The 19,559-nt window shown below is 57.2% G+C and overlaps 2 protein-coding genes across 14 annotated transcripts in view; one reads left to right on the top strand and one right to left on the bottom strand.

The window, feature by feature from the left end:
• Positions 1–12,985, top strand: part of PPFIA4 (PTPRF interacting protein alpha 4) — a 60,442-nt gene extending 47,457 nt beyond the window's left edge. For 10 of the 13 annotated variants that reach the window (XM_032133080.1, XM_032133079.1, XM_032133086.1 and 7 more), the window contains 16 exons: positions 106–346; positions 561–596; positions 1,183–1,316; positions 1,465–1,622; positions 2,269–2,362; positions 2,596–2,677; positions 3,473–3,673; positions 5,222–5,284; positions 6,467–6,493; positions 7,396–7,571; positions 8,280–8,377; positions 8,988–9,163; positions 9,389–9,457; positions 10,027–10,204; positions 11,322–11,409; positions 11,847–12,985. In XM_032133080.1, the coding sequence (XP_031988971.1) occupies positions 106–346; positions 561–596; positions 1,183–1,316; positions 1,465–1,622; positions 2,269–2,362; positions 2,596–2,677; positions 3,473–3,673; positions 5,222–5,284; positions 6,467–6,493; positions 7,396–7,571; positions 8,280–8,377; positions 8,988–9,163; positions 9,389–9,457; positions 10,027–10,204; positions 11,322–11,380 (1,792 nt within the window). In that variant the 3' untranslated portion in view covers positions 11,381–11,409; positions 11,847–12,985. The remainder of the gene's footprint in view (positions 1–105; positions 347–560; positions 597–1,182; positions 1,317–1,464; positions 1,623–2,268; positions 2,363–2,595; positions 2,678–3,472; positions 3,674–5,221; positions 5,285–6,466; positions 6,494–7,395; positions 7,572–8,279; positions 8,378–8,987; positions 9,164–9,388; positions 9,458–10,026; positions 10,205–11,321; positions 11,410–11,846) is intronic. The other 3 variants (XM_032133088.1, XM_032133087.1, XM_032133091.1) reach the window with 3 other exon arrangements.
• A 305-nt stretch (positions 12,986–13,290) lies between these two features.
• MYOG (myogenin) lies at positions 13,291–18,751 on the bottom strand. The gene is made up of 3 exons (XM_032133206.1): positions 17,784–18,751; positions 14,711–14,792; positions 13,291–13,862 (listed from the first exon to the last, which is right to left on the bottom strand). The coding sequence occupies exons 1-3, from the start codon at positions 18,330–18,332 to the stop codon at positions 13,741–13,743; spliced, it is 753 nt and encodes a 250-aa protein (XP_031989097.1). The 5' UTR covers positions 18,333–18,751; the 3' UTR covers positions 13,291–13,740.
• Positions 18,752–19,559: the final 808 nt, after the last annotated feature.

Below are 19,559 nucleotides of genomic sequence, written 5' to 3'. Positions count from 1 at the left end.
ATTGGGGGTTGAGGCACAGCACCAAGGGGCATTTCCCCGGGATAGAGGTCCTGTGTCCCTGGGAAGGTGGGAAGCCAGGAGCCCTGAGCCCCACTGCTCCCCCAGGATGATCCAGGAGGAGAAGGAGTCCACAGAGCTCCGTGCAGAGGAGCTGGAGACGCGGGTCACAAGCGGCAGCATGGAGGGCCTGAACCTCACCCAGCTGTGCAAGAGGGCCTCCATCCCCACCTCGCTGACGGCGCTGTCCCTGGCCAGCTCGTCCCCCCCACTCAGCGGCCGCTCCACGCCCAAGCTCAGCTCCCGCAGCGCCGCGCAGGACCTGGACCGCATGGGGATCATGACGTTGGTGAGGAGCCGGGGGGGGGCCAGGGCTGGCGGGGTCCGGCTGTGAGGTGGGAGTGATGCCCGATGTCCACACGGGCCTGTGGGGGGTGTGGGACAACGGGGTGCCCGTGTTTGCTGTCTCTGGCCTGGCAGCCTGGCCCCGGGACTGCTCTGGGGGGGTGCTCCATTAACTGCCCCCCTTTCTGTGTCTCTCTCGCTTTCCCCCTTGCAATCAGCCCAGCGACTTGAGGAAGCACCGGAGGAAACTGCTAGTGAGTGGCTCCCATCCCGTTGGTTTTTGTCCAAGCCCTTTTTCCAGCCTGCTCCTGGCTTTGTCCACACCAGGTCAGGGTGCAGCAGGCGCGGGATGGAGCTGGGGACCCCAGGGATTCAGCAGGAGGATCATGGGGATCCCGAAAGGTGCTTGGACATGTTCCCGCCGGCAGCCTGGGGGGTCTGGCAGGACATGGGGAGGTTCAGAAAGCCACTGGGTCCTCAAACATTGTGTCCCCTCTGGCGACAGGGTGTCCTTGGGACATTCCCATCTGTGCTCCTCAGAGCCCTCTAATGAGGGCCAGCAGCTTCTGTCCCCACACCCTGACCTGGACCATGGGGCTGCATCCTCTCACCTCCCCATTCCCAGGATCTCAGCCGTACGGCCACATCCTCCCCATCCGCTTGGGCATCTGGAACCATTGCCAGAGCTCTCATTCAGGCCATTCCTGGAGCGTGGCAAAGCCCCAGGGCTCTGGTGGCTCTTTTGGCCATGTCTCCACGGAGCAAGAGAGAGGCAGGCAGCAGGGCAAGGATGGAGCTGGGCTCTGGCCTCCCGCCCTCACGGCCTCTCTGCTTGTTCAGTCGCCTGCAGCTCGGGATGAGAGCCGGGAGGACAAAACCACCATCAAGTGTGAGACGTCCCCACCGTCCTCACCCAGGACACTGCGGCTGGAGAAGCTGGGCCACCCTGCCCTGAGCCAGGAGGATGGCAAGAGGTATGTGGAGATCCTTGGGGTCTCTGTTGGTTTGAGGATATACCTGGGGCACTCGTGGGATGTGGGGTGGGCTGGGCTTTGCCATGGCTTGTGCCCTGCTCAGGAATAACCTAAAGGCTTTGCTCTTCCTCTCCCTCCCCATCCCCAGCTCACTGGAGGACCAGGCCAGCAATCCCAGCAGCAGCCAGGACTCCTTGCACAAGGGCTCCAAGAGGAAGGGGATCAAATCCTCCATCGGGCGCCTGTTTGGGAAGAAGGAGAAGGGTCGCTTGATCCAGCTGAGCAGAGAAGGGGCCACGGGGCAGGGTCCGTGAGCAGCCCTGTCCCTGCCTGTGCCAGGCTCTCCACACCCTCTGGCTCTGTCTGCTCTTGGGGTGCTCTTGGGGTGACAGGGAGGACAGGGACACCCCTGCTGGCTTGGGCATGTTGGGGCCATGGCAGCTTCAGGGAAGTTGGAGCTTGGTGTTTTCTCCCCTTGGCCTCTCTGTCCTGAGCATGGTGCCACCTTAATGCTCTGTCAGGGATGTGGGTAGTGACCCCCTGTCACTGTATCTCATCTTTAATGTCCCCAAATTGACTTCCCTCCCCATGAGACCTTCTGGATTTTGCAGAGCCCTTTGGTAGGAGCTGTTTTTCCACTCCTAAATCCTTTACTGCTTCTATGTTGAGCATTGTTGGACTCGATGATCTTTCTGGGTCCCTTCCAGAAGGGACTGTTCTGTGACTTTGGAATTTGGAAATAGGAGGGATGGCAGGAGGGGATCCACTTGGGCTTCCCAGGGATGTAGGGGGGCCATGGGGGTGGGTTGCAAAGGGACACTGTCACCTCCCGTGCTGTCACTGTGTGTCCCCCTGGCATGGGGACGGTCACAATGCCCACACTGGCCCTGGGGGAGGCCACACTGACCCGGGGACATCACGCTGACCTGAGGGTGTCTTGCTTGCCCAACAGTGCTGCTGACTGACATGGAGGGGGGCATCCAGGACCCCCTGGGCCTGGGCAAGCTGGGGGCTCAGGCCGAGAAGGATCGGCGCCTGCGGAAGAAGTGAGTGAACTTCCTTCCCTACCCCAGCAAGAAGCTGATCTGCTGGGGGGCCATGGCACGGGACTAGGAATTGCTGGGAAATGTTCTCATCTTCACCCTCCCTTGGGCCTTGTTACCTCCTTCACTGCTTTGTCTCCAGCTGCTTCCTGCTGCCCGGGGTCTGTTCCCTTCCAAGAACTCTCCCTTCCCCACAAGCCCCCCATAAATCACTCTTCTGCTTCTGTTCCTGCCAGGCACGAACTCCTGGAAGAGGCTCGGAGGAAAGGATTGCCCTTTGCCCACTGGGACGGCCCCACTGTTGTGTCCTGGCTGGAGGTGAGGCGGAGCATGCCCGTGGATTGTCCCCATGCTGTCCCCACAGGTCTGCGTGTGCCACCATGTCCCACCATGCCTGCTCCATGCACATGGCTCGGGGCTCTGCAAATCCTGGGAGAGCAGAGGAGATCCCTGGATCCCTCACAGAGCCTGTGGAGTTGTGGTTTGAGTAGAGCTTTGGGTTTGAGCACAAGTCTGATGAAGAGCGGCTGAGGGAGCTGGGAAAGGGGCTCAGCCTGGAGAAAAGGGGGACCAGGTGGGACCTTGTGGCTCTGCACAACTCCCTGACAGGAGGGGGCAGCCGGGGGGATCGGGCTCTGCTCCCAGGGAACAGGGCCAGGAGGAGAGGGAACAGCTTCAAGTTGTTCCAGGGAAGGTTCAGGTTGGATATGGGGAAAAATTTCTTCATGGAAAGGGTGGTCAGGCCCTGGCACAGCCACCCAGGGCAGTGATGGAGTCACCATCCCTGGGAGTGTTCAAAAGATGTGTGGATGTGGCACGTGGGGGCATGGCTTAGTGGTGAACATGGCAGTGCTGGAGGAATGGTTGGAGCTGATCACAGAGGGCTTTTCCAACCTTCATGATTCTATGAAAAGCTCCGTGGGTGCTCCTCCCTTGTGCTGTGCCCATCAGGCACAGGGATGCTAGGCCGCCCACAGGCCACAAGGTACAACCAAACCCAGAATCCCATGTGGACATCCAGCTTTGTTATTGGGCTCTAGAGAGGGTGGCCTTGCCCCTGGCAGGGGAGCCAGGGTGGCAGTGCCAGGCAGTCACTGCTGTCCCTGTCCCCAGCTCTGGGTGGGGATGCCAGCCTGGTACGTGGCCGCGTGCCGGGCCAACGTCAAGAGTGGGGCCATCATGTCGGCCCTGTCGGACACCGAGATCCAGCGGGAGATCGGCATCAGCAACGCCCTGCACCGCCTCAAGCTGCGCCTGGCCATCCAGGAGATGGTGTCCCTCACCAGCCCCTCGGCACCGCCCACGTCCCGCACGGTGAGTGCTCCCTGCCACCCCCGAAGCCTCCACGGGCTCCTCGCCCTCCTTTCCCTTGGGACCACTGTGGCCAGCGTGGCCGTGGATGAGGTGATGTCCACTCATGGACTGGTCAAACCACCGGCCACTCATCCTCCAGCACAAAGGTCATTCCCAGCTGGAAGCATGGAGCTCTTCCAGTTTCAAGGCTCCTGCCCCTCACCTGGGGTTGTCGGCAGGAGGCCAGCCCTGCAAAGAGCAGAGCTCAGGGCCTGGCTGCCCTGGAGAGGATAAAGCTCCATCCGAAGAGCAGAATCCAGACGTTCCTGATGTACAGGGCCAGCTCGGCTCCACACAGCCTCCCTCCCAATCATTTCAGCACAAGCCTTTCCATCTGAAATTCCTGGGGCAGCTCAGATCAACTGCAGGTCTCTGCCCTTGCTAGGATGGAGGGATTGTGTCTTTTGCTGGTCCCCAAAGGCCTCGAGGGGTTAGTGGTGGCCCAGTAATGCCAAGACACATCCATAGATGTGCAGCTGGCGGAAGGGAAGCTGCTATGTCCCCCTCAGATGGCTGTGTGTGGGGTCACAGCTGATGGGGACAGGCCTGCAGGCTCCTTGAGCATCACACTGAAGTGGAAAGGGAGATAAATGCTCTGCTCTCCTTACTCTGCTCTCTGTGGCTGCATGGACAGCCCAGGGTCACCTCGGGCAGTGGGGTGTCACCAGGTTGAGCTGCAAGGATGTGGGGTGTCCCCAGGACAGCTCCAAGCACAGGGTGGTCTGATCCTCCACCAGCCTGAGCCGGGCTTGGTTCCAGCGTGGTTGGTGCTGACAGAGGCTGGACATGAGCCCAGGTGAGCCCAGATGAGCCCAGGTGTGCTCAGGTGGGCAGAAAGGCCAAGGGCACCTGGCCTGTCCCAGCACTGTGGTGGCAGCAGGCCCAGGGCAGTCCCCGTCCCCTGTGCTGGCACTGCTGGTGTCACACCTGGAATCCTGGGGACAGCTCTGGGCACCTCATGACAAAGAGACATTGAGGGGCTGGAGCATGTCCAGGGCAGGGAACAGAGCTGGGGAAGGGTCTGGAGCCCCAGGAGTGGCTGAGGGAGCTGGAAAGGGGCTCAGCCTGGAGCAAAGGAGGCTCAGGGGGGACCTTGTGGCTCTGCACAAGTCCCTGACAGGAGGGGGCAGCCGGGGGGGTCGGGCTCTGCTCGCAGGGAACAGGGACAGGAGGAGAGGGAATGGCCTCAGGCTGGGCCAGGGAAGGTTCAGGTTGGATCTTGGGGAAAATTTCTTTATGGAAAGGGTGGTCAGGCCCTGGCACAGCCACCCAGGGCAGTGATGGAGTCACCATCCACGGAAGTGTTCAGAAAATGGGTGGATGTTGCACTTGAGGATGTGGTTTAATGCTGAACACAGTGGTGGTGCTGGGTTGAGGGTTGGACTTGATGATATTAAAGGTCTTTTCCAACCTTCACAATTCTGCGATTCCATGACTCCGTGGTGGTTGTGAACCAAGGCCATGTTTCTGTGGTGGTTTGCTCTGACCCCTCTGCTCTTTTCCCTGCAGTCCTCTGGAAACGTCTGGGTCACCCACGAGGAGATGGAGACCATGGCAACTTCCACCAAGACGGTGAGGCTGGGCAGGCCCCGGGGTGCTGGAGGCAGCCCCTGGGTGTCAGGGTCCGAGCAGCTGCAGGCGTGTTAACCTAGAGGGAAGGGCATCCCTCACATGTCAGCTCTTGGCCAGCACCCTGCAGCTCTTTAGAAACCCTCTTTCAACCTTTAATGTCCAGCAATTTCTGAAAGTAGCTTAAACCCCATCAGATTTACTTTCCCTTGTGGATTTCACTGTGTTTCCAGAGCAGCCTGGCTGTTGTTTGGGAGTTAAAGACAAAACCCAGGAGTGATCTCCAGACACGTGAGATCCCCGAGTCATTCTGCACCCAAGTCACGGCCTAATCCCCCACTGACCTCAGCACACCCAAACATTGTCCCCACCATCTGTCCCTGCCGCTGGCTGACAGCTTGGGGTCCCTTGCAGGGATGTGTCCATGCTCCCAAAAGCTCTGGCCCCTTTGGAGAGAGGGAGCCACTCCCTTCTCTGCAACCTGATCACCCCATCTGTGTTTCAGAGCAGGGCAGCATTTTGGATTTGTGTGGGAATTGTGTGTCCAAGGCCAAGTTAGAGCACCCTGGGCTAGCAGAAGGTGTCCCTGCCCATGGCAGGGGTGGAATGGGATGAGCTCTAAGGTCCCTTCCAATCCAAATAAGTTTGGGGTTCTCTGAAATAGGCATTTTATTGAGTTGAGTGGCAGGGATGTGCCACTGTCCCTTGGCAGGTTCTGTGAGACTGAGGAAAACCAGCACAGGTTGGCAAAGGAGGGAATAGCCACAAAATCAGCAAATTGGCTTGGGCAGCCCCCTGGGGGTTGTGACACGTGAACTGAAGCTTAATTCTCTTTCATCCATCTGACCTGGGGGAACCCGAGAACTCTTTCTGTGTTTCCCAGGGAAGATGAACAATCCCCAGGGTCGGTGCCATCTCCAGCCCAAGCCTCATTCTCTATCCTCCTCCTCCTCCTCCTCCTCCTCCTCCCCCTCCTCCCTGTATTCTTGGTCAGAGATGGGGTGGGAGCCAGGCCCAGCGGGGTCAGGGTGTCCCCAGCACCCTGGGGACAAGGCTGAGGTCCCCAAGCCGTAAGAGCGAGCTGTGTCCCCTCTGTGTCCCTCTGTGCTGAAGGGTCCCGTGCTCAGGGCCAGCAGGTACTGACTTCGCTGTCCTTTCTGTTGACATGCTGCGTGTCACACTTAGGACACAGAGGAAGGCAGCTGGGCACAGGTGAGGTCCCCGGGCCACCCCTGTGGCATGGGGAGGGCGGTGCATGGGGTGGGCAGTGCGGGGCTGGACATCCCAGGGGATTTTTGGGGCTTTGATGTTCACCGAGGCCTTGGAGGCTTTACCTGCACCCCGTGGCTGCTCCTCTGGGCCATGTCTCACATACAGGGTGTCCTCCTGGGCCCCTCTCTGCTCCAGGCAGTGGCTTTTCCTGGGACCTGCTCTGTGGGATCCAGAGCCTGTGTTGAGAACCCCCCAGTGGTGTGACCACCCTGCATGGGAGCAGGATTCCAGCTGCATAGACATTTACTTTTCACCTATTTTGTAGCCCCAAATCCATACTGATCATTTTTATGAACCAAAAAGGTGGGAGGAAAGAGTCCTGCTTGGATCCATCTCTTCTGGTTTTATCCCTCTCAAATGCTTTACTTTCCTTCTGGTGGATTTTAATTCATTTTCGGACCCAAAATCACTTTGCAGTGGAAGTGAATGGGTGGGTTTTTTTCCCAAAACTGACCTTTTTTTTTTGTTTTGAAGTCATAAAATAGAGATTCTTAAAATAGAGATTCTTAAAAATCAGTTGGGGATGCACTGGAACCTATTTCTCAGTTGTTTCATCTTTCAATGAATGTGCTTTTTCCAGAGGCAGCTGCTCATAAAGTCCAGTTATCCCTTGCCCTTATTTTTGGCTACTGCTTTGTCTCCTGCGGGGACATGAGTAGGACACAGACCATGGCCAGCAGGACTGTTCCCTCCAGCTCCTTCAGTACCACCCAGGGCTCACTCCTCTGGCCTGGGCTTGGCCTCAGGACGGTGACCCTCCCAGGCTGTCACCGATCTCCTGGGATCCTGCAGCTCCACCAAGCCCTGGGTTCTCCCCAGCTTCTCCATGTGCTTCTCTGCAGACATTGGCCTATGGGGACATGAACCATGAGTGGATTGGGAACGAGTGGCTTCCCAGCCTGGGTCTGCCCCAGTACCGCAGCTACTTCATGGAGTGCCTGGTGGACGCGCGCATGCTGGACCACCTCACCAAGAAGGACCTGCGGGTGCACCTGAAGATGGTGGACAGCTTCCACCGGTGAGTCCAGCCCCCAGAGCTCCCCAGCGTGCACGTGGAGCAGAGGAGGGGGGGATTTGATGGATTCTCCAGTCTTGGGCAGCCCTGGGTGGCTCTTCCAGGCTGGACTCACAGCCCTGGGCTGGGGCAGCTCTTCTGGGCAGAAGTTCTCCTTCACCTCACTCCCTGCTGCAGAACTGCAGAGGAGCAGGCCTTTGCCTGACTGTGAAGCAAACCACGGGCAAAACTTCAGGCTCATCCTGCCTGGTTCTCCACTGCTGTCTGCCAGCAGCCCAGTGGGAGAAGGCTTGTGCCATCCCAGCCATGGCTCCAGCGCCGGGATCCAACCCTGCCGTGGGCTTCCACTGCCCACCCTGACCCATGGGCCTGCCAGGGTCACCTCCAGGGGTGAGCCCTTCAGCCTGGAGCAGCCCCCATGGGCTGGTCCCCCCTTCCCTCTCCGGCCACCAAGTGTGAGGATCGTTGGGATCCGTGCGCTCGCAGGCAGCTGGAACAGGCTCAAACTGATGGAGCGGGGAATTGCCGTGGAAGGGAGGGACATTCCCCATTTTCCAGCTTTGGGTTGTGCCTGTCCCAACCCACCCCTGGCCTGAAGCACCTTTTGGGTGTGTGGGGAACATGCAGAGAGGGGTGTTCCTACCCAGGTCCCTCCCAGCCACGTGTCCTGGAGGGCTGGGTGACCCCTCGTGTCCCCTCGTGTCCTTGCAGCACCAGCCTCCAGTACGGCATCATGTGCCTCAAGAGGCTCAACTACGACCGCAAAGAGCTCGAGAGGAGGCGAGAGGAGACCCAACACGAAATCAAAGGTCAGCACGCCCCGTCCAGCTCCAGAACAGGAGAAGAGAAACCTCCCAGGAGATACCCGGGGCTGGTCTCTCTCCTATCCCTTATTTTTAACCTGTTATTTGTCAGCCCACAGGGCTGTTCTCCAGAGGCATCTCCGTGCTGCTCCAAGTGCCTTTATCAGCTGACCCCAGGCAGGCATGAGGAGGGAGGAGGGGAAAGCAAAGATGCAGCCTGAGCATCCCATGATCTTCTCTGCCCATTTCACTGCTCAGGACACCCCCAGCTTGCTCAGCCTCCCCTTCCTCATTGCTGTCCTGAGATTCCCTGCACATCTGGCTGCTGCTTGGATTACATCTCATTATTGATAATGCCCCTAATTACACCAGCAGCCGTGGCTTCTTAGGATTAATTTTCACAGTTGTTTTCTGCCTGTTATTTCAGCTTTGAGCTTGGTAAATTGAATGGAGCTGTTCCTGGCACTTGAGCTCCTGGTTTTGCTGCTGGCTTGGGAAGGAGAGTGCCAGGATCAGCCTGTGGCAAAGGGACAGGGCCTCAGGACATGCCCAGATCTCCTCAGAGCTGTGAGTGGGGTGTGGGGTGGCCCTGAGCTGTGCCCTTGCTGTCGTGCAGATGTGTTGGTGTGGACCAATGACCAGGTCATTCACTGGATCCAGTCCATCGGACTGCGCGAGTACGGGAACAACCTGGTGGAGAGCGGCGTGCACGGGGCCCTGCTGGCCCTCGACGAGAACTTTGACCACAACAGCCTGGCCCTTGTGCTGCAGATCCCCACCCAGAACACCCAGGTAGGAGCCAGCATCCTTGGGGGATTTTGGAGGAGAGTGGCCAGTGTGGGACATGGCTGTGGTGTGACCCCACCAGTGTCACGAACCCAGCTCTGCCTTTAAAAGCAGAGCTCTCCTATGGCCTGGGGGCTCTTTCTGTCGCACTCAGGCTTTCCTAGCATGGGAGTTCAGGCTGGATGCACATTCCCCATTGATGGGGGATCATAATTTTTTGGTTAATTGCAGGCTCGACAAGTGCTGGAGAGGGAGTTCAACAACCTGCTCGCCTTGGGCACGGACCGGAGGCTGGATGATGTGAGTGCCAAACCTCTCCATGTCCTATGTGACTGGGGAAGGACTTGGGGGTGCTGGTGGCTGAGAAGCTCAATGTGCCCCGGCCATGTGCTCTGGCAGCCCAGAACCCCCCCGTGTGCTGGGCTGAGCCCCCAGCGTGGGCAGCAGGGCAGGGGGGGATTCTGCCCCTGTGCCCCGCTCAGCTGAGCCCCCACCTGCAGAGCTGCCTCCAGCCCTGGGCTCCAGCACGGGAAGGACCTGGAGCTGCTGCAGCGAGTCCAGAGGAGCTGCTCTGAGGGCTGGAGCTCCTCTACCATGAGCCCGGCATCCCTTGGAGTCTTTACTGGGACTTTTATGTTGATGTCTCCAAGGCATCTTTGCAGGCAGGCTGTGGAGGAGAGGGAGATGAGCTGGAAAGGATAAAGCCAATGCCATGGGATCCCAGCGAGATGTCCTATGTCCTTGGGCCAGTTTGATCCTACACTTTGCTAGAGCTGATCACCAAGGACAGGCCCGCCCTCGTTAGCTGGTGTCTCCCAGGGGCAGAAGGTGCTGCTGGCACTGAGCCCGGGCCCGTGCTGTCCCCGCAGGGTGATGACAAGACCTTCCGTCGGACGCCGTCCTGGCGCAAGCGCTTCCGCCCGCGGGACGTGCACAGCATCAACCTCCTCAGCGGCTCTGCTGAGACCCTGCCCGCCGGCTTCCGTGTCACCAGCCTCGTGCCACTGCCCCCTCCAGCTGCTCCAGCCAAGAAAATGCCCCCGGAAGGTGGGTCAGCCCTTCTCCAGAGGGTCCTCTCCCACCCCTGCTCAGTCTTAGGGAATGTGGGGAAGGATGTGCCACCAGGAGAGGAGAGAGATAGAAGGGGAGAGGGAGGAGGAGGAGAAGGAGAAGGAGAAGGAAGAGAGGAAGAGAGGGAGAGAGGGAGAGGGAGATGAGAGAGGCTTGCTGGTCACCCAAGATGCTCAATCCATGTGATCCTGGAGCTGTGGCCTGCTGGAAATGGTTTTTTTGGGAGGGTTTTTTCAGACCTGTGTGTGATTTCTTGGTTATGAACTATGAGGACAAGGGAGGGGCCAGGATTGGGGCGTGGGGTGGGATATGTCACCCAGGGACTGCCCAGTCTGGGCCAGTTTCATCCATTCTGCCTTCTGGAAACCCCAAAGGGATGTATTAACCAGCTCCATTTGCCTGAGCTCTCCCAGGGCTGGCAGGACCTGCTGGGACACACTGGCTGCCTGTGCTGCTGGCTGTCCTGTTTTATGTCCCAGGATCTGCCCCCACCACACAACTCCTTTCTTCAAGGTGTCTTGGTCACTTCCAAAGCTGTAGGGAGGCAGAAGCTCCAGCCAGGTCACCCCAATTTGTCCCCTGGACCTGGCACCATGGTCGCACTGTCCCAAGGCAGCTGCCGCATCCCCACTGGAGCAAAGCTGGCTTCAGCAGGCTCAGAATGAGAATTAGAAAGCTGTGCGTTCACCTTCCAACTCCAAACCTCAGGCCCAGCTCTTCTCCTGCCTCAAGTTTTGCTCAAATGTCCCAGCTTTCCATCCAGCAGTTTGGATCAAGCTTCTGTTTGACCTTTTCCACCCCGTCCCCAGAAGGTGCAGTTCCCACCTGGCTGAGGACAGTGAAACCTGGGGCAGAATCGCACCCAGACAGGGAGCAGGGTGCTCACTGCCCAGGAGCAGGGATGGCAAGTGGCAATTTCCCAAATACCTTGAAGCCTCAGGAGCATCCGAGCTGGCCAAACGTGGCTTTTCCTCTGACCTTCATCTTCACGTGGCTGCAGTGCACAGATGCTGCTCAATAAACACAGGATTTGGGGAAGCTGGGGGCTAATTGGAGCAGTCACTAATTGCTTTGCTCTTTGGTTCCCTTCCAGTCGGTGCCTCCGGGTCCCCAAGGCTGGAGACCTCCACGGTTCGGACGTACTCGTGCTGAGGGTCAGCGAGACCAGAGCCAGGCCCTGGGTGAGCGCGAGGGGAACTGAGGCCCTGGAGCTGCCTGGGGACCGGGGCAGAGCAGGAGCCCCAGCAGCACCCAGGCAGGGGGCTGCCCTTGCCAAGGTTTGCCTGGCCATGGAGGGCCAGGGAGACCTCAGTGGTGGGGGAGCTGCTGCTGCCCGGGGCTCACAGAGACGATGCAGGAGGGGTGCTCAGCATCCCACCACGCGTGGTTTGTCCAGGCTTGGACAGACAGCTCCACTGGGGACCCCAGGGTGCCATCCCATGAGGGTCCCACTTGTGTGAGGGAAGGATAGTCAAGCACTCCTGGGATCCTGCTGTGCCCCTGGTTGTCCTGTGCCAGGAGGATCCAGTGCTGATTCCATCTGGGTTTGTTGGCCGATGGGTGCACTGGTGGAGCTGAGCCAGCATCCTCACAGGGCCTTTCCCACTTTGCTCCTCAGCAAATCCCCATGTCCGTGTGCCACGTGCTGGCTGCCTTCCAGGACGAGAGCCCAGCCTGTGCCTGTTCCTCGGCCCAGACCCACAGACTGTCACTGCTGTGGACCGACAGGATCTGTCCCTCCTGCTCGTGCACCCCCCGCTTCCCCCGGCTCCCGTGGCTCCTGCCGTGGCCTGTCCCCCACTTCTCCCCGTGCTGGCCGGGCCATGGATGTGCTCCGGATGCTGTCCTGGCGTGGTGCAATCTGGGGAGCAACACAGACACCTGCAAAGTGTCTGCGATGTTTGGAAGCCTCTCTCCTGCCTGGTTCGTGTTGCCAATCTGCCGCCACGGGGCTGCACTGACTCGCCCGAGCCCTGGGCATCAGGAATGCTGCTGCCCACAGGACTTGAAGCCAAGGAAGATTCAGGCTCGTGAAAATCCTCCCTCCAGGGCGGCCGGGCAAGGAGCTGCCCCCGGGGGGGCCGGGGCAGTGCCAGGGCTGGTGCTGGGTGGGATGAAGGGGGCCCAGCACGGGGTGAGGAGGGCGGTGTCTGCCCAGGGCCGGGCGGGCGAGGTGCTGATTTTGGTGCTGTCAGGTGCCCTGTTTGAGGGGGCTGCGCCTGGGACCGCCCCACACGGCTCACGGGGACGGTGCCCAGCGCCCAGGGGAGAAGGGACCCTCCTTGGGTGCCCGGGGAGACAACGGGAGCCCCCCCGCCCCCGGGACGTGCCCACCCTTCCCCTCCGGGTGCAGAGGAGATGCTCTCCCCTCCTGCCTCCTGCAGGGGTCAATCCAGGAGGCTCTTAACTCTTCCCATTTCTTCCCCGTAGGGTAGGATCTCTTCGTCTCCTCATGCCACGTTTGCCTTGTGTGGCCCCTATTTCTGATGTGATATTTATTGATGGCTGGAATGACCTTATACTTATCATGTGCTGTCTGGAAGTGCAATATCTGAGAGGCTCTACAGTCACGACGTCTTTTCGGTGTATTATTTGCCTAATACAGTATTAAATATTTTTTTAATTTGAAGAGTCAGTGAGCCCTTTATATCAATGCCCTATTTCTTTCGTCATATTATTGGTACTGCATGGACTCCAAACCCTGGATCGGGTCAGGAAAGGATGTATGTGTGTTCCAATAAACAGGATTTTAAAACAGTGCTGGCTTTGAGCCTTCTTTTTAGAGCCCAAATTAAAAATATCATTAATCTCTGGCTCCCTCAAGATCTTTGGGGCACAGGGCTGAACCCCAGTTAAACACCAGTGAAATCACTGGTCTGTATAGGGCTGACTGAAGTGTGGCACATCCAGTTCCCAGCTGAGAGACTGTTCCAAGGTCCGGCTGGATTTACTGATACGAAAATCTTCAACCTGGATTTGGGGATTTTGGAACTGGGGAGACCTACACAGGCCAGGACAACAGTAAAAGAAACCCAAGCTGTCCAAACAAGAATGCCTTTATTTAAAAAAGAATCCAAATAAGTTAGCAAAAATAATAATTAAAAAAACCCTAAAAGGCAACTGCACACAGCGTTCAGTAGAAAAGACAGGCGGGCTCCGGGCCGGCAGCACCAGCCACCGGCCAGAGAGAGACCTTGGTCAAGGAGCATCTGGAAAACTCAGCAAAGCGAACCCAGCACACACATTGGCCCCAAACCTGCCCGTCCCCGGCCGGGCAGCGGAGCAGGGCCTGGCCCCGGGAAGCCCCTCCAGGAGCCGCAGCCCCATCCCACCTCTGCCTGTTCTTCCAGCCCAGCGGGAGCGTTCCGCAGGGAGCGGGGAGGGAGCCGAGTGGTGTCACCGTGCAGCCCACGACACCGGAGGGGTGGATGTGATTTCCAGCGGCTGGACCCTTCTGGCATCTCATTCCCACCCCGTTACCAGCTCGAGGAGCCGCCGGGGTTTGTGGCAGCTCAGTTTTGACCCCGCTCCTCCGGGAACGTCACGGCCACGTCCTCCACGGCAATGCTCTCCACGATGGAAGACAGCGAGTGCAGGTTGCGCTCCTCGGCTGCCTCGTCGGCCAGGAGGTGATCTGGGGAGACAAAGGGGTGAGGACGCTGCTGGGAATGGGGGCTGTGTGCTGGAGAGAGCTCCTCCTGCTCAGGGAGATGTAGGTTAGTGCTGAACATGGCTGAGGGTTGGACTTGACGATCTTTTCCACCTGTAACAATTTGTTGATTGTTTTCTACTATTCTGTGACCCCATGATCCCTCCCATGGCCAGCGTGACCTAGGGACCTGCTGCCAGCCCCCACCCTGGGGAAGGATGAGAGACCAACAGGGAGGGGAACTTTTGGGCCCTTTATGTGTTTTAATCTCCACTGGAAAATGAGATTTAAGTTTCTGCCTTCTGGGGAAAATAACAGGTGGATTTGGCAGGGGTGGGGATAATGGCGAGCATGGGAAAAAAGATCAGCAGCTGCCAAGGGTGTGTGGGGAGGGAAGGGGGGCTGGGGCAGCCATACCTAGTGATGCCCAGCCATGCCCAGCCATGCCCAGCAGCACAGCAGCAAAGGCAAGCCAAGAGATGGCAACAGATGAAACCCTTGCTGGGGATGAAGCCACCAGGGCCCCAGGCTACTGCAGCCCAATTTCTCAGCTCCCACGGGTTGGTGTTTTGGTGAAATCAGGGCTGGGAGAAGCCTGAATTGCTGAGCATTGACCAAGGAGGTGCTGGAGGATCTCTGAGCTCATCACTCTGCAGCAGCAGAACGGGCAGAGAAGGACAATTTTCCTTCTGTCCTTTGCTCCGAGCATCTCCTGTCCGGGGGAGGGCTGGCTCAGTGATGCTCTGCTCCAGGGCTGCGCTGCCCCTGCTGCTCCCACTCCCTGCAAGCCCAGCGAGGCCGTGGGATGCCCAGGGTGGCGAGGAGGGCGTTACCTGCAGGGTTGGTGCCGAACTCCAGCTGGCTGCTCCACTCGGGGCTGCAGGAGGAGCTGCCGGACCCGCACTCGCTGGCTGCCTGCAGGAGCCCAGAGCAACCGTGTGTCACCTCCTCTGGCACGGCCGAACCCCACCAGCCACCCCAAAAACACCCCGGGGGGCCCATCCCACAGCAGGACACCCCTGTGGAGGGGGGCACGTCCCTCCCCACCTGGAGGAGCCAACAGCACACGGGGTCCCCAGGACCCATCAGGGCCAGGTGCTTCCTTAACCATAAAGGCTGAAAAACCTCCCTTTTTTTGGGACACTGGCCACAGAGAAATGGGGCTCCCGCTCACTGCAGATAAAAAGGTGTCTCTTTCCCCACTGATTATGAGGAAGGGCTGGAGACAAACAAACGTCCTTGGGCAAAACAGCTTTTTGCTGAGAATCACCTAATCAGGCTCATAAAAAATGACACGAGGGCTGGATGGCCTAAGGCTGTCCCCAGGGGGGAGGGGCTTTGGGAAAAGCTTTTGGCAGTTTGATTTGTGGATTTGGGGCTGAGTGGTTATTTTGGAGAAAAGAGCTGACAGCATGAAAAATGAGACCATTACTCAGCAAATCCCAGAATTCACTTTTTTGGCATGTGTCTTTATCTGGGAGTGGGTGTCAGCCCAAATGTGATTTATATGAGCAACCCCACGGACCCGACTCTTTGTAGTGGACTAGAAATGGCACTTTGGGTCTTCAAGCTCATGGCAGCACAGGATAATTAATTAGCACTTGGACTTATTGCCCATTAAAACAGGAAATTCTTACAGATACGATCTTTTTTTCCCCCAGAATACTGGCTTTTGCATCAATATGTGAACCCCTGGCTACACCTGGGACAAGGGGCAGCTCAGAACAGAAGTGACAAAGGCACAGCTCAGCACAGTTTTGGGCACATTTGCAAATCCAAGTGGATTCTGGGAAGTGGAAATTGGATTCTGGTATCCAAGTGGATTCTGGCATTAAAGTGGATACTGGGAAGTCCTGCAAATATGTAGGATGGAGCCTAAATACTTTTTCATTCCTTTATTCAGCATTAAATTGGACTACCTGGGTACCTGCTGGTTTGGCCCTGAAATCCCTTAGTATGGGAGGAGATCTGGGATTCCCTCTTCTGGGCCTCTGAAAAAGTCCCTCCGTATCTCTACCTATCTCTGTCTCTATACCTATATCTATATCTATATATCTATATCTATACCTATATCTATATCTATATCTGTATCTGTATCTACATCTATATCTATATCTGTATCTATATATCTATATCTATATCTATATCTGTGTCATGTATATCTGTATCTATATCTATATCTGTATCTATATCTATATAATCTATATCTATATTTACATCTATATCTACATCTATATCTCTATCTGTATCTATATATCTATATCTATATCTGTATCTGTATCTCCATACATCTACATGTCATATTTATATCCATACCTACATTACTTCTTTCTGTATCTACCTCATCCATACCTACATGATCTATATATCCACATCTATCTATAGATATACCTGTATGTCATTTATATATTATAAAGCTATAGACAGTCTGTATAATCTTTATCACTATCTAGATTATCTCTATACATTTATATAATCTCTATCATTTCTATCTGTCTCCATAGCTATCATATCCATATCAATTTCATCTCCAGTTTATCTGTATGATCTCTGTATCTATAGAACCCGTGTCAGCAATGCCTGTACAGACACACAGACCTACATCTATCTCTCCCATCTGCATCGACCACTCCTCCCTGCACCTGTAGCTGTAGTTTCAGCTCTCTGTGCATTCCCAGATCCAAACCTCAGAGCAGCAGGGAAGCACACGCCCAGCCATCCACAGGAACCAGGGGCAGATGAAAATACCTCTCAAAAACTTGGTTAAATAACCAAAACATTGTGGTGTGACAGGTCCTGGCTCTCTGGGGGCTGCAGCAGGACACGACTACTGCGTGTCCTCATCCACTTCAGTCCTAGAAACCAGAGGTGTCCCTGTGCCACCCCTCTCGTCCCTTCCTCTGCCTGAGTGTGAGCAGGGAGTGTTAATTTCATTTTATATTTTATGCTTTATATTTTATTTTTATATTTCATATTTTCATTTCCATTTTTGTGTTTAGTATTTAATTTTATTCGTTAAAATATTATATTATATTATATTATATTATATTATATTATATTATATTATATTTATTATATTATATTTATTATATTATATTTTCATTTAGTTTAGTTCTATGTTATTTACTCCATTTTCACCTTTCCTACCTCTCCCCAGCCCAGGACCATAGTCCCAATACACCCATTCACAGCGACACAGCTCACAGGGAGGTGAGCTCTCAGCAGGGTTGGACCATTGTCTCCGTGCCCTCCTGCAGGCCACACTCACACAGCCACCAGTGTCCCGAGACGGCAGCTGGGACAGAGCTGGGGTCCTGTTCCCCCCAGCAGGACCCAGTGCCCCAGAGCTCCTGCAGTGCCTCTGCTCGGGGTTACCCGCACAGGGCATCACCCCTGCAGAGCAGTGTCCCCATAGAGAATCACTCCCCTATGGCATCACTCCCAAAGGGCTTCACCCTGAAATGGCATCAACCCCTTAAAGCATCGTCCCATAGAGCATCACCCACATAGAATGGCACCCCAAAATGACATCACCCCCATAGAACATCATTCCCATATGGCATCAACTCCACAGACTGTCACCCCCATAGGGCATAAACTCCACAGGGCATTGTCCCCACAGAGCATCACTGCCATAGAACGGCACCCCGAAATGACCCCGCCCACATCAGGCATCACCCCTAAATGGCATCCCCCCGTGGAGCATCGTCCCATAGAAAGTCACCCCCACAGGGCATTGCCCCATAGAGCATCACTCCCATACGGCCTTGCTCCCACGGAGTGTGACCCCGAAACGGCATCACCCCGTGGAGCGTCACCCCCGTCCGCATCACCCCATGGGGCACCACCCCCCGCACGCCGCTCCCAGCCCAGGCTGGGCACCGGGGGACAGCCAGGGACACTCACGGCGGGCGGGGCCGCGGCGGGCCGGAATCGCAGGTCCCGCTGGTCCCGCTCCTGCTGGTTGAGGGAGCTGAGCAGGCTCTGCAGCCGCTCGATGTACTGGATGGCGCTGCGCAGGATCTCCACCTTGGGCAGCCGCTGGTTGGGGTTCAGTAGGGTGCTGCGCTTCAGAGCCTCGAACGCCTCGTTCACCTTCTTGAGGCGCCGCTTCTCCCGCAGCGTGGCCGCGCGCCGCCGGTCCATGGACACCGATTTCCTCTTGCACACCTTGCAGGCCCAGGGCAGGCACTGGCCGGGGCAGTGCTCGGCCAGCGCCTCCTTGTCCTCCAGAGCCACCCTGCCCTCGGCGCACAGGGCCGCCTCGGCGCGCTCGGGGAACGCCGCGGGCTCGTAGGCCTGCAAGCGGGAGCCCAGAAAGTTTTCCCCATCGTAAAACCTCTGCTCCGGGAAGAAGTACGGGTTGGTCTCGAAGAGCTCCATGGGCGGCTCGGGGACGTGCGCGCGGCTCGGGGACGGCTGCTCCCTCTCCCCGCGCCAACTGCTTGGTGCCATTTAAACCCCGGCGCTGGCATTAAATCACGGAGATAAATATAGAAAACCCAAAGGAAACCTGAGCCCACCCTAAGCTGCTGCCTCACATCAAAACTTGTCCGTCTGATTCCATGTGCTCTCCCCACGGGGATTACAGTGCCCGGCCCGGCGGGGCTGGGGGGGCTGGCACGGCGGGGGGGGCAGCTCGGCTGAACCCGAACAAGGGCTTTGTGTGAGCCCCGAGGTGCCACTGGGGACGGCGGGCGGCTGCCAGCTCCCCCCGGCATTCCTGCGTCATCTGGTCCCTTCAGTTAGGGCTGGGGTGGGGGAGCCATGGTGGCCTCGTGGCCAATCTGCCTAACCAGGGCATCCCCATCCCTTCACGCTGCCCCCGCCTGGATCCCACGGCACCCCAAATCTGTGCCTTCCCTGCGGTGGGACCCAACACCAGCACAGTATCGTCCCCTTCCCAGCCCTTCCCACCTCCCTCCCGATCCCGCTCTGCCCCATATTCCCCACAGCCCATCCTGCCGGTCCGTGTTACACTGATCCCACTTCTGCTGAAGCCCAGGGGAAGCCTCGGAATCCAGCCCTGGGAGGGATGTCCCAATGCAGGGAGCACCCCAGGCTCCAGTCCCATCCCTGTGGACACCCCTCTCCCTGCTCACCCGTCCCAGTTCCAGCTGCTGTGCCTGCTGCCTGTCCCGCTGGAACAGAGCAGGCAGGAGCAGGCAGGACAGAGCAAAGCCCAGCCTTTCCTCCACCAAGGGCTTCTTGAAGGTGCCCAGCCAAGTCCCTTATCACATTTTTGTCACAAAATCCGTGTTGTGGCTTCTCCCATGCACCAAACCCAAAGGACACCTTCTCCCATGTGTCTCCAGGTTCCAGCAGAACCAGGCTGAGCTCAACCCTCTCCCAGCTAACACAGCCTCCTCCCACCTGCTCTCCTGTGCTGGCCTCTGTACCTGTGGATAACCAAAGCCCCAATGCCATCCTGATGCGCCCCTCTCCCAGAAAAGACACATTGCTCACACATTCCCGATAGGGAAACTGAGGCACACCCAGCAGCAGCAGCATGAGGGGGATTTTAACTCATCCCCAGCCCTTCCCCGCTGACTCCAATGGCTTGGCCACATCTCTCCAGCTTTGTCTTTAATTCAGAGGGGATTTTTTTTTCCATCTGGAACATCAGAAACCATCTCCCATCTCCTCCTATTCCTGCTCCAGGCCAGATTCCAGCTGAGGGAT

This window comes from Corvus moneduloides, chromosome 24 (assembly GCF_009650955.1).
Source record: "Corvus moneduloides isolate bCorMon1 chromosome 24, bCorMon1.pri, whole genome shotgun sequence".
In the NCBI taxonomy this organism is placed as follows: Eukaryota; Metazoa; Chordata; class Aves; order Passeriformes; family Corvidae; genus Corvus; species Corvus moneduloides.
The sequence above is the reverse complement of the archived record's forward strand: the minus strand, read 5'-3'. Positions and strand labels throughout refer to the sequence as shown.